Raw genomic sequence first — 15,577 nt, 5'->3', positions numbered from 1 at the left:
GCAGCATTGTTGCGGGGAACTGGCTTTTAAAAATCTACTGTCTGCTACAGTGCTTGAGGCTTTTTGCTTTGTAGGATGCCAAACTGAGGAGTTGTGGGTTTTCTTCTCCTCCAGGCTGTGTAAAACCAGAGCTGTCATTTACTTCCAAGATTGGTTTAATGCTTCAGTTTATTATTTGCCTGACTTTACTGGCAGAGCAGTGGTCAGAGTTGGTGATGGACCAAAATTATGTATTAGCGTGGTATCAGCTTCATAGACTACTGCACGGTTCCATTTTTATGTACATCACTCCTTGTTGCTGTCACTCCTACTATATAAAAGTGGGAACAAAATCTCTTGAATTGCAAATTAGGTGCGGCTGGATCTCTAAAAACCTTCTTCCAGCACAGCTCTTGATTTTAATCATCAGTCGTGCTTTCTAGTGGTCACAATTTTTTTCTTTTTAGACAAGACAATTATAAAATACAGTGGTGGTATTCAGAATGAGGCTTGAGTTATTTAGTTCTACTCTCGATAAAAGAGCTTTCAGGGGACTTACTTTCTGGTTCAAGAAACAGTTCAAAGAACACTCAGATGCTAAGTTACAGGATCATCTGAAAGAAGGTTAGTATCTGACAAATTACATATCATTTTCTCATGCCGTACGTGAAACGTAGCTGCTGACAATGTCAGCAGAGAGAGAAAGAGCTGTCAAATTCAGGGGAGGGCTCGCTAACCACGGACAATGCGGGATTGTCCTTGCCCTCCTTTTCCCACTGCTGCCCAATTCCTGCTATCTACTAGCTGTGGTATGTGTACAGCTCGCTGCTAATTAAGTTATTCTAACACAAATTGACTTAATCCTAGAGCTTCCGTTTTTCCCACCTCCAGTCAGCAGAACCGAGCTTTGTTGCCATGGCGTAATCTTCGTGGAGGAAGGGAATTTAAATAATGCCACCGGCTGTGCCTGACCCTTGGCCACTCAGTGCATCGTCTGGAAATGTGTAACCGCAAATGAGGAGGGAGCCGTCCCCGATGCTTGGCGGGCTCAATAAACCGTTTTGTACATACACATGAGGGGTGACAGATAATGTGAGCAAAAGCTGCCACCGCACAAGACAATGGGAGGAGGAGACATGGCAAACTTAGAAAAGGGGGTGTGTGCGTGGGTGGGGGCGAATGTGAGAGAGACAGCAAGGGAGTACCCTTCCCACGAGAAAAAAGAAAACAGAGCTAGTCCTTTGCAGAATGCAAGCCAGATATTCGGACAGCATGGCTTCATGGGCTTCGGCTGAGGTATTCTGATTTACACTGGCTGGATATCTCTGCCTGATAATATGAAATAAAGCCTTTCCGAAGTGACACAAAATTTTATTTGGTAATAGCTAATGCAGGATTCACATATCCCGTATGACAAAACAAGCAACAGACAGACAGAAATTTCGTTCTACGCCAGTCGCTGAGTAATAAACTGTTAGCGGTTCTCAAATGTGAGTTAGTTCTCCCCTGCGCAGGGAAACTGTCTGCAAAGTAAACACTGGATTTTCTAAAACAAGCAAACAAAACAGAAAACCTCAACCCAAACCCAACAACCCCAAAATAAAAACTCTCAATGCTTAATCATTTTGTTTTGATTGCTTTTCAGTATAATTGAGTATAAACATAAATTTAGCATAGCTATATTTCCATGTCTAAAAAAACTGTCATGAAAGCAACATCTGATATGATAGCTAAGGGATTTATATTAGCTACCATTTTCAATGTATCTTGTTACAAAACTGTTTGAGAAACACATTTGATTGTGTACACATTTGCTTTAATCTCTAGATTTACTATCACCTCTAAAGGAGATGAAGCGCTGCTGTTATAAACTTCCATTCACACTAGTTGTCAAAGGATGACTCATTTTCTGAAGTTTATTACTTAAAGATAAAAATGACCTTTGAATTTTAACTTGTATCACATAGGCTTCTCAGCCCAGCAGGGATTTTATTCAGTAACGTGTGGAGGGGGAAAAGAATATGTCAAAGAGTTTTTGAGTTACCACAGGGAAAAAGTGTAAGAAGATTTTTTGGGCTTGTGTCAGTACAAAACAGATCATGCCTTTATTCTTTTTTGTAGGTCACTAGACCTAGGAGTATATAAGCACTCTCATTATAGTAAGCTGATTTATACAAATATATAGCCACGTAATACGTAAGAATGCATATTCACATACCAGTACACATACTATCCCCCAAACATAAGCATACTTTATATAATTTTTGCACACAGTGGTTTCATATCCCAAAATGTTTTGCTGGGTTTTCCTGCTGTAATACCAGTTGCTTGGGCACTGCGACAGTCTAATTGCGTCAATCTCAGTCTGGGAACAAACTATGAATACAGCTGAGCAAAATCCACAAAGCGGATTTACCACCTTGTCACTGCAAATGATTTCCTAATTTAAAGGAAAACAAATAAGGAAAGCAAAGGGTACTCAGCCATGAAAAGGAGGAAATCCTGCCACCACCTTTCAAACCCCTTCAGCCCGCTCCCCCGCCCTGCTCATTATCACACTAAATGCAGCAAAAATGCTAAGCCCCAAGCTCAGGCAAAGCGCAAGGAGGTCTTGCTGTGGGGCTGCCCACTCTCGTGCCCTACAGCCAACGCCACTGCAGCTCCCCGTGGAAGGATGCGGGCTCTTTGCCCGGACTTGATGCAAGGACTTGGCATGAACGAGAACCCAGAGCTCTGCTGCCCTGATCCTGTACAAACTGGCGTATGTGAGAAGCCCAGAGAAGCTGCACTTAGCTGTTAAGGCTGCAGTGCTTGGGTAGGTCAACAGGTAGAAATGTGATCTTCCTGCAGACACAACTGTGTGAAAATGGCATTCAGTGACTCTGCTGGTGTAACGCAACTCATTACTTGGTGCCGTAACGCAGCTCATTACTTGGTGCCGAGTGGAGATCAACAGGCAGTTCTCCACCACAGGACACATCCGACCACCCAGAATATGGGGAGTGGCTGTTTGAGAAGGAAGCCAGGCAGCTTCCGGAGGCTGCCAAGGCCTTTGAGGACAGGGCTGGTGGTGAGAGGCTGCCTGTTCAGCAGATGTTCCCTCTCTCCTCCTGGGCATCCCACCCACCACTTCTCCCATCTGCAGCAACAGCCTGGCTCTCTGTGGCACACACAGAAGGTTGTGTATTTCTCCAGTGGAGGAGAAGGAACAGAAAACCAGTAGGAAACAAGCTGCTACCAGAGGGGCAGCTTGTGGGGAGGTCCCAAACAGGATCTGGGTCCAAGAACTCCTAAGATGGACTACTCACCCTTGCTAATCTGGACACTTGCATTTATCCTGCGTCCATCAGGTAATTCCCACTCTAAGATCATCAATCATCTCCTTCGCTAACAACAGGCAGGGAGAGGAAGTGTTAATGCCTGACCTGTGCCAGGTTGGCAGCTGTATAAATCAGTGTAGCTCCACTGAAGCCGATGGTGCCATGCCAAGCTATGCAAACTGAATGGGTGGTTCTATATGCAATTATTATAAAAAGGCATGTGCTTGTATCTGCACAGTATAGCTCTCCAAAAAAAAAAACAAACAAACCAGACACCAAATTCAGCTAACCTTGTTGAGTACAACAAAAGAACAGCAGCAAATGTTTGCCTCTTTTTTGTCTCAAGACATTAAAAACGTGCCTAAAACAGCAATGTTACAGTTTAATAACTCTTTATCTGAACATGCATTTCTGCACCAGCAGAATCATTCTCTAAAATACGTCATTAATGGTGTGCACAAATGAAATTACAGGATGAGGACAGACTCTCTCATCCATGGGGCTGAACAATTTCTCTGGCAATTTCCCTCTTGCAGAACTCAAAGGAAAGCAGAGGTGTGTAGTCCTGAAAGGACTGTCTCAGCACCTTGCAAAACTGAACCTTAGTTGACTGACTAACAAGGTTTCCAATACGTCTTACTAAAAGGCTGCAAAGCTCTCTCTGAGTGTGACAAAATCCTAAAAATAACATGTCTGGCAGAGAAGAAATCAGAATATCCCTTGTCTTCTCCTTCCTCCTCTGAAAGCAGCAAGGGAGGAGTGGCCAGGCAGGGGATTACTGACCTAGCAGCAACGTAGAGGGTCCTGTTCATTACCATGACCAGCTGGATGTCCAGCCGGTGCCTCTGTGTGGTGTTCCGCCCTGGTTTGTGACCCACAAACACCGGATACTGTCTTGTATCTGCAGGAAGGAAAAAAAAAACAAACAACAAAACCGGGTCAAAAGAGAATCATAAACTGAAACAGTGCTAACATGGGAGCGCTATGGGGCCCAGCCACAGCCAAAACCTGTGGTTTCTGTTCTGCCCTGGCAGCGCAGCCTGGAGCTGGAAGGCATGAGCACAGAGGGCTGGAGAGTTCTTCAAGGTTATGGTCTCTGCAGCTGCAAAGGAGAAAGTCATCACCATTGTAAAAGACAAAAAATGTGAGTTTTTTAGAGTATAAAGCTGTTCGGGAGCTCTTGGCACATAGGTACACAGCACTTTCTCACAGTTTTTCTTTCACTGCTTGCAGAGCTTAAATGCTTGCTCCTGGCTGCCAAAGTGTGTCTAGCAGGACAAAGCTGTTTCACAGTGGCCCATCAATCACCACAATGACTGGACTGGTAGTGGTTAAAGCAAAAGACTTGCCTCTCCTTGGTTCAAACTGCCAGTTCCCTGGGTTTCCTACAGGATTGGACTGCCATCGTAGAACAGCTGTGGGGATTTCGGAGAAACAGTGGGAAACCACCACTTGAACTTTATAAAATGAAAGTCACTGCATATTATTTTGGCAACCAGTCTGATACTCCAGTTCTTCTGGCAACTGGACAACAATACTGAGTAGAAGCCCTGTACTGAGCTTATTCTATTAACAAGTCAGTTTTCTCCCCGGCTCTACCACTCAGCAAGAGCATTTATTCACTCTATTCCCACAATTATTTTGGTGAGACCTCAGCATACACGGGGTGTGCTGCTGCTCCGCAGATGTCTGTACAACCTGTAACAACAATGAACACTTCTGACCAAGGGCCACCCTGTGAGATTTCATATCTATACATGATCATGATATCTACATATACAAACTAGGGAGTTAGTTAAGTAAACAAAACAACAGTTAAAAGACAGGAGGAGGATAAACCTCTGATGAGCATCATCATCAATGCAGAACTGCTGCATGTACATGTAATATAGAGCTGACTAGCAACTAGCGCTGCCTGGGCCTTTTCCCCATCCATATGCTTCTCCTGGAGCTGTTTGAGGGAGTCTGTTTCTCCAGAAACTCAAGCCACTGCTGTAGTGTTTTCAGCTATTGTTCTCTAAAGTATTTCCCCTGTTAAGCTTGGTCAAAATATTGATTCATACTGTGGCTTCAGCAAAGCACTTGAGAGTCCCATGCATCAGAAAACCTGGTGATAAAACTGTACAGAAACAGGAATTTCCCTGCAAATCAGATTCTGAGAACTCTTGGAGAAACAAATTAAGATAGCCTAGGCAGGATTTATGTTCAAAAGCTTAATCCTTCTGACCAAGTCCTACATGTAAACTGCCAAGTTCAGCTGTCAAGCTGCTCTCTGTCCAGTCGTGTTTCCTTTGTAACTCATGGACTTAACATGAGCTGGGGGCGTGTACATTCATGTGCGTTTCAGCATGCCATGCTGCAGGGGAAGAAGTTATCCCATGTTCTATTTCTCCAAAAGGATCAAGACTGGCTATTTCTGCATTAGCAAGGACGATTAGTATCACCTTTCTGGAGAGTGAAAATGTTGGTGCTGAATACCTAGTGTTCACACTAGACATGTTTCAGCAGGGTTTGCTTCAGAGCAGTTCTCCCCTGTTCTTGTATTCCAGATGCTGACTAGCATTTGGAGCACATCAAGTGCACCCCTGGAGTCTGTTTTTCAGCTTGGTCTTACCTAAGACAGACAAGCTTATGGGTGCCAAGGCACAGTAAGCAACGACAATGAAGAGATTCACTTTAAATTCAAATTCGTGACTCAAAGTAGACTTAAACGTAAGCCTGCTCATTGCTGACTTGCTGCTCCTTAGCATACTCTTACAGACCCAGGCGCTAAAGACTTCCATGCAAATATCTGAACCTTCGGGACTTCAGAAGACTTTTCTTTGCAGTAACTGTAATCGAATTGAGGTAAATGTGAAAGAATCAGTTATGCTAAGCCTGACTTGCATGGTGAAACGCACAGAAAGCTCTTCACCTGTTTAGCCAGCAAATCTCAGTACTGACTTGCAGCTGTCTGTGTCACCCTAGATTTTGGAGAGTTTGCCAATTACTGGTAAGAAAGAAAAGCGATTATGTTATAAAAGATTCTTTGTCTTGTTTTTAGCTACATTTCCAGCTTAGCAAAAAATGCCTAATGCTAAAGCAGAATCCATCAGAACTTAAAGAAGTAAGTTCAATTATTTCTATTAGATCAACAAATTCCATTTTTCAGAACTCGGTTACTTTCATGTGCTATGCTTGATACTCTGAGGTGCTTCATTGGTTATCCAGAACTGCGTTTTCACAAGTCAGAAAAGGGACGCTTTGATTATCGGGGCGGGGAGAAGGCTTCCTTCCTTTGCTGCTGGATAGAGCAAGATAATTGTTTTGATTATGCTACTGAAGTGTCTCTGTTTGACAAGGAGAAAGGCTGTGGTTTTGGAAGATCAAGCAGTTTACCACCCAGTAGTCATAAGTCAACATGAAAAAGTCATGTTCCTGTATTAGTATTTGAGAACGTAAATTGGCTGATCTGGGAGACATCAAGAAAATGTATTAATTATTATTAATTTATTAATTGCAACTGTAACAAAAGACTGTTGATTCAAATTAAGCAAATGAAGTCCTCTGGCGTGTTATACTTACAGTTGCCATGCGAAATACTGATTGGCTCAGAATCTTCTGGGAAACCAGCCCCAGCAAAGTGTAGCAGTGTGAAATATAGCAGCAAGGCTTCTGACCTCATAGTAGTTCAGCTGGGAGGCTTCACTTCCTCACTTCACCCTGTGGAAGAGAAAGAAGGGCTTAAGTGCCTTCTGCTGATTCAGTTTTAACCACTGCATACGGAAAGCCCCAGCAGCGCCACATCTTGCTTGAGGATAGACTTAATTATCTGTGAGTTACGAAAAATTTTCTGCCTCAGCTGCTTATATGCAGTAAAGAAGCTTCATCTCCTGCACTGATCGACAGCTGACAAGAGCTTTTCGGGAAATACTTTGTTTTCCTCTTCTTTGGTTTACATAATTAGATGATGACACAATGACACACACCATAAATAAAAAAAACCTACACTACATTACTCTGGTTAAAAAGAGATTAAGGGTTATACTACAAGACTGATTCATACCCTACAGAGTTGTGAATCAAGTGAAGAAACACTGAGAGAGCTTGATGGAGCATGCAGAACATGTCATTGGGCTTTACCATAAAAATATGTACCCATAAATTTAGGTGCCATAAAACCAATACTCCAACTTGCAATAAAATAAGGGAGAACAGAACTGTCTAAACTGAGCGTTTTTCCCGTGTTCCACTGATGCATTCACTCAATCACATTTCATGTACAAAAAATACCCTGAATCTTGAAGATAAAAGGAACCACAGGGGTCTTTGGATACAGTGAAAGAAAACAACATATAATACAGTAAATAGCTCATAATTCCCTGGCAAATTTCACACAGACGTTGATCTGCGGGGGAAATCAGTGTAAAAGTGGGGTTTTCTTTTCATCCTTTCCAGAGTTTCAAACCTTTGATGCCACCTGCCAAAGATTCCTTTTGAACAAGGCTATTTTACAGTAGTCTGTCAGTCATTCAAGATTTATGGGCAAAAAGTCAAACTTCATAACCTACATAGTCTTTGAAACTTAATTTGGCAAACAAAGTGCTAACTTGCTCTCCTGCAACACCATTTAATATTAGATACCTACGTCTCCTTTCTCGATGCCAAAAAAAGCATTAACAAGTCTTGAGTGTTGCATTTTCATTTGTAATTTCACAGACACAGCTAATTCCTCATCTTTTACCCAACTGAAAAATGTCACAATAATTAATTTGCCTTATCAGAGATTTACCTTCAAATAAAATTTCAGCTCCCATAACTCGATTGGAATAGGGACTCTGTTACAGGGTGATATTGTCCACAAGGACTAACGATTTATTATACTCTGTGTTTGCCTATTATTATTCAAACACGCAAATCAGAAACTTGGCTGATTCTCTGTTTCTATTAACAAAATAACTGAGAGACTAGAAAAAATAAAATTTAATGTAAGGCAATGACTGACACCTTAACTGAACAAAGTGAGAGACGGATGGCAAAGGATAAAAATAGCAAGAATAAATGCAACACAATGCAGACACTGTCTGTCTATTATACCTTATGTGAGAATTTATACTAGAAAATAGTACATACAAGCCCCAAGAGAAGCATTTCCATCTAGCACTGGTTAGGCCGATAGCTGTGTATGATTACTGACACAGCTATGTCTGCCTGCAGACACTTTCTTTACCCGTTTCCTCCATTTGCCTCTTTAATCACCTCTTACATTTTCTCTTGACTGTTAGCTCTCTGGGGCAGGAACTGTTTCTTTCTATTTGTTTCCATGCCCAGCAAAACATCACTTGGGGCCCTTAGGAATGCTCAAAGTAGAAATAAGCAGCAGAACTAAATATAATACTTGGAAACACAGTTTCCCTCAAAAGGTTTGAATTAAAACTAAGATATACACATTAAAGGGGTTAATTCCTTTCTCTCTACATAATTTTTTGAAATGTAATTTTGCCGCATTAAAAATTTTGCCCCTGTAAGTACAATGCAAAGCGACAAAACAAAGTGCCTTATCTTAATACACAAACAGAATGAAATTCTTTCCTTCTTGAAATTGTTACAGTCCAATGCAGAAGTCTTTTCTGAGACGCACATGAGGAGCAACAGTTTAACGGGAAGAAACTTATCAAGCAATCCTATTCTTCCACTTAAACCTTATTCATCCACAGTATCAGTCTGCAGGCTGACAATCCAAACCACTTGGCTCACAGTGAGACTCTGGAGCATAAGAATAGCTGCTTTCTGTTTCTCCCTATCAGCACATCATCCACTATCTCACAATGTGTGTACTCTATGAGGAAAGCATTACGGTACTGCAGACATATCACTGCCACTCCATTTCAGAGCCTGAAAAACTTTTCCCATGGGCGATTCTGCACCATCATTCCCTGCTTCTCATTCAGATATGTGTACTGCTCCGCATAAATATATACAGGAAGCAGCTCCCAGGAAAATGAACAATGCCCAGGACACTTATTTTGTTATTTTATGTACATGGTATTGGGCCAGATATTTTTTCTTTACCTGAAAAGAATTAACTGACAAATGAACTCACATATTGCCTTTTAACAAATACTAGATTAGTAGGTTTTTAAGCATATTAAATTCTCTGTCATTCTTAGGGGTAGCTTCTGGGGAAGAAAAGGGGGAGAAGAGAGGAAAAAAGCATAATTCTCTGTTGCTCCAGTGCTAACATAGTTGTTCAAATTCACATAAAGTAAATGCAAAATGTCTACTTTGATCTGACAACGATTCAAGTGGACTACGCATCTGTAACAATGCCTGTGCCAATAAAGTAACATCGAGTAGGTCTCAAGTCACATCTAAAGGCAGCTTTTTACTAGGAGGCAATTATTCAAACATAATGTTACTTTTGCTGTTCTTACAATGGTGGAAAGGGCCATACTGTTTCAGTGGAATTTAAGAAAACTGCTGATTCGAGAAGGTCACGCTAATTTTTAGCACAAATTTCCTTTTCAGCAAATACTCGGCTCTGGTTGGGCTCCTGGGAGAGATGCAAACGTTCTCACTTGCAACTGTGCTGAAACTACTTTCCAATCAAAAGTGCTTGTGAATGCAGTGTCTGATGAAGCATGAGTAGCTAGACAGTGATGCCAAGCGAGTACAGGCACTGTCTCCAAATAAAAGTTTTGCAAACATCAATGGAGAGATCTTCAGTCAATGTTGCCCACTGCAGTTCAATCTGGGCTCTGTTGAGATTGGTTGAGAGAGAACTGGCTCTGAGAACTCTAGTTCTCCCTGTTCAAAACATGATTACTGCTCCTGTAGAAGGAAGCTAGTGGTGACAAGACGAGTGAGTTTTGGTGGTGTTCTTTTATTAGCAGACATGCTAATAAAATACAGCCCTGCAAATGTTTAAGAGCATGTTTCATAATCTATGTCTAATGCAATGACTTGTAGCCATTGAGTTGGTGGAGTAGATCAGATTTCTTCCAAGCTTCAGAAAACCCACAACTAATCTGCTTCTTGCATGCCTAAGACCAACGCAAATGCATGCAAGATACTTCGGTGCTCTGATTCTTCTTTCTAAAGTTGATGGTTTCAAAAATGTATGTAAGATGACTTGTTCTGGTTACTTCTGTGTTCCCTCCTGTTTGTCATCTTATGATTAAGTATAAATAAACCATATGATCTCTTAACGTATATAGAAATCAAAGTTTTGTCTTCCCAGATGGAATAAGTTTTTTTGTTTGTACACTGCAGTTCAAAGGTGAACCACCTCTAAGTAGGACATTTGGATACTAGTGCCATATAGTTGCTATTACTATTATATTTACTCACTCAAAGGCCATGTATATATATACATATTCATATACACATACGTATACACATACACCTTCCCCCCCCCCCCATATATGCTTGAAATAGGGGTGTTTAATTTTGTAAAAATCATGCTGCTGGCATGAAGGAGTTTCTGAAGCTAGGAAAGTAACAATCATTCCAAATCAAGGAGAAAAGTCTGATTTTTCATGTCAAGTGCCCTCCACTATGGTGATCCATGGCTATCTGAGCCAACAAGAAGCCACCAGGATGAACTCTGCTTTTTGCTGTCTAATATTTTTAGCATTTAGTGAACAGTCTGGGTGGAAATGCATACAGAATAGCTGCTTGGCTAAGGAAATGATTACATGGCTGCTGCCACAATATCCTAACCAGTGTAACCAGGTTATCATATCTACAGCTTGTAAGTTCCAAATCACATGAAAAATCCTAAATGGAAGAGCTAACATCCTGGTAAACTCCATAAAACCGTAAGGCCAGATTTGATCTTGAGAACAAATTCCACAGCAACAGCAATGACTGCGTAGACACGTCTACAAATAACTATCAAAAGCGACGCTCTTCCATGTTAGAAAACCTCCCATCTTGTTGCTTTGGCCTCACTGTAGTACGTTCAGCTAACCCCAGTGTAACTCCAAGTAAAATCAAAGTATGTAACCATGTCAGAATTTTCCCATGGCACAGTAAGCCTGCTCAGTAACAGACAGATCTTGTTAAATTCATTTATTACAAACCTTCTTTATACCATGATGGGTTGTGCTCATACACGACAGCTGCATTTTGATCCACAAATTATTAAGCTTAATGTGAGAATTACCAGACAAAATTCAATGATCTGCGTTATGCATGAAGCAAGATCAGAAAACCTAATGGCCATAAAAAACCATGACTGTCTTAAATAAATTCTTTTGTTTCTACAAACATGTAGAAATAACTTACTCTTCAAAATGACAGTAAGTCTAGTAAGAAGGAGCAGCATTTAACCAAACAGTGAGGAAACTGAAAACTGAAGCCGGATGAAATTGAACTACTGCATAAGGAAAAATGCATGACCAGAAAAAGTAGCAGCCTTGGTGATCTGACCCTGGACATACTCAGCAAATAGCCCTTCTCATCACAATCATCATTTCTTACCCTGGGATGAAAAAAAAGGACCACAAAAAAGCAGGGAAGAAACTGATTTGAGTTGCATAACAGAGTTAACAAAAAGATTTGAGATTCTCCTGCAGTAACAGCTTTAATGCATGCAAGTGAATCAGAAACCCAAGTCCTACTACAGCGTCTCATCGAAAGAGACTTAGAGAGCAAGATCTGTCTACTCATAGATAAAAAATTACATATTGATCTATACAGCACGTGCTTTGCCACGCTGAAGGCAGAGTGCAGAAACCAGTCGGCCGACCTGACTGCTATTCCCTGCTATGGTACAGATTTGCCATGCGATGCTGGCAAGCATCCTTCATCTCTTTTGGCTAAGCCTTTGGAAATCTCTGAGTGGAAGACACCGTTACTGCTATTTACCCCTTTAAATTCACAGTTCCTAGAAAGTGAAAGACAAGAGTTCTGCGCAAGTCACAGGAGGGAATTAGGAATAATGCAACAACAACAACAAACAGAGAGGAATACAACCTGCAGACTGCAGCTTCCAGAAAACGAGGAAAGTTAGGCTGGCACAGTGGAGCTGTTCAGGAGAGCATCCTTTGTCTACACTGCTTGGGTGGTGGGCTAGCTGCTGCTCAGCCACCTCACGTGGCCGTACCTGGCAGCAGAAGGGATCATGCAAAATGCCCAGGCTGACCGCTGCCGAGGGGATCAGACAGATGTGAGTGAATAGAAGCTCAGTGGGTGCTCGGGGAGCTCAAAAGAGAGGAGACACAAGTGGCTATCAGCAAGACACAGCATGGTGTGCCAGACATTACAACTGAATTGGCATGTGGCAGGACAGCGCCCAGGATGGCCAGCTCTTTTGCTCATGTTGTCCTTTCTCTAATGATTGCTGCTCAGTCACCTAAATGGTGGTGCAGGTGGCCACAGAGACTTAATGCCAGCTCTGTGCCCATCATCACTACCAACCTCCAACATCTTTTTGTGACCGATGGTGCAGCCATCATTCATCTTTCCTCTCCTGTCCTCTCCTGTTGTCTCTACAGCTGGCCATTCATTTCACATGGCCAAAAAAGCACTCTAGCACTGCAGGTAGCTGGCCCTTATGCCAGAGAGCCTGGTGCATGAATGCATTGGGGTAATCACCTGTACTCCCATCAAATCATGTGGTAACAAGGGGCTGCTCCTGAATGCTGGTGTGGGGAGGGAGGCAGTGCCCAAGGGAAGTCCCCACCTCTCCGGCATCCCCGTTGACCCTAAATTACATGTATGAAACACGCTCCTCTCATTCTTTTTGTGTGTATCAAAAAGTTCTTGCTGACCATAAGAGGAATGCACGGGTGCCCTCTGCTATACACGCTTTACTACCATTTTAATTGGATTCAGTACTGCTTACTCATTGCCCAGCTGCTGTGGGCTGCACGCCAGACGTGACGATTAGGCCCAAGGGAAAGACACCAGTGAGAGTGATTTTGCCTCGTATAGTAAGCAACAGCATCTACCTTCATTAGAAAGAATAATACAAACTTCATTACTAGTTTGATGAAACACAGATACATGGACCATGCGGATCTTCCCACTAAGACTTGCAAAAATGCATGTCTAAAATAAAATTTCAGCCAAACTACAAAGTACCTTCCAACCAAGCTTCAGGGGTACTTGCTTATTTTGCTCAGGTTTGTGCAACTGTGAGTCCTTACCAGCTTTCCTCTCTCCTCATTTGCAACTTTACAAGGCCGTACATCACGCACAATAATGTCAGCTATGATATGTAACATCACTACCTCCTGCTTCAGTAAGCGATAAGCTGAAAAGATCTGGACAACCCCCAGGTAGCACTGAAGAGCCTCGGCCTACTGAACGGTAGTAGCAGGTGTCAAGTCAGTAGGCAAAACTCAGCATGCTTAATGCTGGCAACCTTTCTGGTCAAGATCAACGTCACTGCTCGATCCAGTGCAGTGCAAAAAGAAAATGTAAAGAACAAATGGAGGCCTAAATAGGAGAAACCTTCTGCTGACCCGAGTGAGACGTCCCTGATGACTGCAGCGTTAATAGGATGCTGCTGTTCAGAGAGGGAACAGTCAGATGGAAGATGAACATCTCCCAGATGGAATTAGAAGCATCTCAGGCCTATCGATTTTGGTTGTAACCTTTACTGTAAACAGTCCACAGGGGCCTCATCAGCCACCTGTTCAGTGATATTTGCATTGAAATATAGAGCCGACGTAAATGAGAAAATGGCCACAGTTCCTTGCTAAAGCATCTGCTCCGTTCCAGCCCTCTGCCTATGCATCACCAGCAGCAGCAAATGTACAGGTTTTAGAGGAAGGGGTAACACTAGCTCTCTCACGCGGCACCAGAAACAATGAACGCTCCATTTGTCACGATGTTGATGGTGGCGGTAGTGATATTATATCATGCAATATTTCACTTTCTAATAATTGCTCAGTTTTATACTGAAATCGGGCTTGCCAAAACTGGGAGGAAAGCCATCTGTGCCTGGAGGATGACTGCCAGAAACATTTGCAATTTTATTTTGGGGTTATAAACCTGCAGAACAGAACAAAGGCAATGCCTAAATAACCCCTTTCACTCACCGCCCCCAACCACACAGAGCAACAGACCTAACTCTGGAACAGCTTGGTTGGTCATTACAAAGATGTCTTTATTATTTTTAAAAGCCTCACTCATTTAAGAAGTAAAAATAGCCCTATTGATTATTTGCGGGACTTCAGCAAATCTCTGTCAAGATTTTGAATTGATTTAAGAGCTAAATGCAGCAATCACTGCCTTTTGACAGGAGACAACGCCATTTCTAATATATACTTTGCTGTTTCATCTCAGCATGCTTAATAGAAAACAGATACACTACCAGCAACACCATTACTTTCCCCAATCCTCATTTTGCCTGGGAAATATCAATGCCAGTCAACTGACCTTCCATTCTCTCATTTGATGGATGGAATAAAAATTAGGTAGCTGCAGGTGACCCAAAGCTGTAACGGGAAAGAAACGGTCTCCCTTTGTTTTTCTCTCCTTTTTGATAACAAAGGGGAAACATGGTGCCTGATTCTTTTTCACAACAATATTGGCAATTGTCACTGATTCAAAGTTTGACACAGCCCTGCAGACACTGCCTCAGCTGCCACATGCTTGCTGTAAACATAACATTAGGATCAGGCAGTAATCCTAAAACAATCCCTACAGCTCAGCCAACTCTTCAGGTCAGATTCCCTCAGATACTCAGCATTTGCTTCCTTTCACTGCTGGTACATACTTAAATGGATTGCAGCCCTTCTTCACCCTCTAACCAGGAAGAAAAACTTAATTTCCAGTCCTCTTATGTCTGTGTTACAGATCAGATCGATGTACAAGGGCATAGGTTAACTTTTAAGAAAAAGCTAGGATCCCATAGAACACACCACTGTGTTTAAAGCTCAATGTAATCACAAACAATTCTCCTTTGCTTTTTGATAATGCAGGAAACGTTCATGCATGTAATGCATGAACCCTCGCTGTATTCTTCAGGAAACTTGTCTCATTCATTTGAAATGAAAATGCCCATTTTTAAGGTGATAAAGCAGTAGAGAAATGCAAATCCTCACATTTAAGTCAGCTGTTAAATAATCAGAGCACGCTGCTTAGCTTTCATTCAATTTGGTCAGTTCTGGCCCTAAATCCATTTATGTAAAAATTGACTCATTAACCTGGCTTCATTTACCTTGAGTGAAACAGCAAGTTTTGTCAGAATATTTTTTCAAAAGGCACCAATCAACTTTGGCATAAAATGGTTTGATAAAACATCGAACCTACACCCCTACCCTCAAAATGTGAATGAAATCTAC

At 42.0% G+C, this 15,577-nt stretch overlaps 1 protein-coding gene across 6 annotated transcripts in view; it reads right to left on the bottom strand.

The window, feature by feature from the left end:
• The window catches only part of SEMA6A (semaphorin 6A), a 116,356-nt gene that overhangs the window by 57,835 nt on the left and 42,944 nt on the right, over window positions 1-15,577 (bottom strand). For all 6 annotated transcript variants that reach the window (XM_054810086.1, XM_054810087.1, XM_054810081.1 and 3 more), the window contains exons 2-3: window positions 6,864-7,001; window positions 4,083-4,200 (exon numbers count right to left, since the gene is read on the bottom strand). In XM_054810086.1, coding sequence (XP_054666061.1) covers window positions 4,083-4,200; window positions 6,864-6,963 — 218 coding nt within the window. In that variant the 5' untranslated portion in view covers window positions 6,964-7,001. The remainder of the gene's footprint in view (window positions 1-4,082; window positions 4,201-6,863; window positions 7,002-15,577) is intronic.

The sequence above is a fragment of the Grus americana genome, chromosome Z, assembly GCF_028858705.1.
Source record: "Grus americana isolate bGruAme1 chromosome Z, bGruAme1.mat, whole genome shotgun sequence".
Lineage (NCBI taxonomy): Eukaryota > Metazoa > Chordata > Aves > Gruiformes > Gruidae > Grus > Grus americana.
Note: the sequence above shows the minus strand (reverse complement) of the source record. Positions and strands in the feature narration are given on the sequence as shown.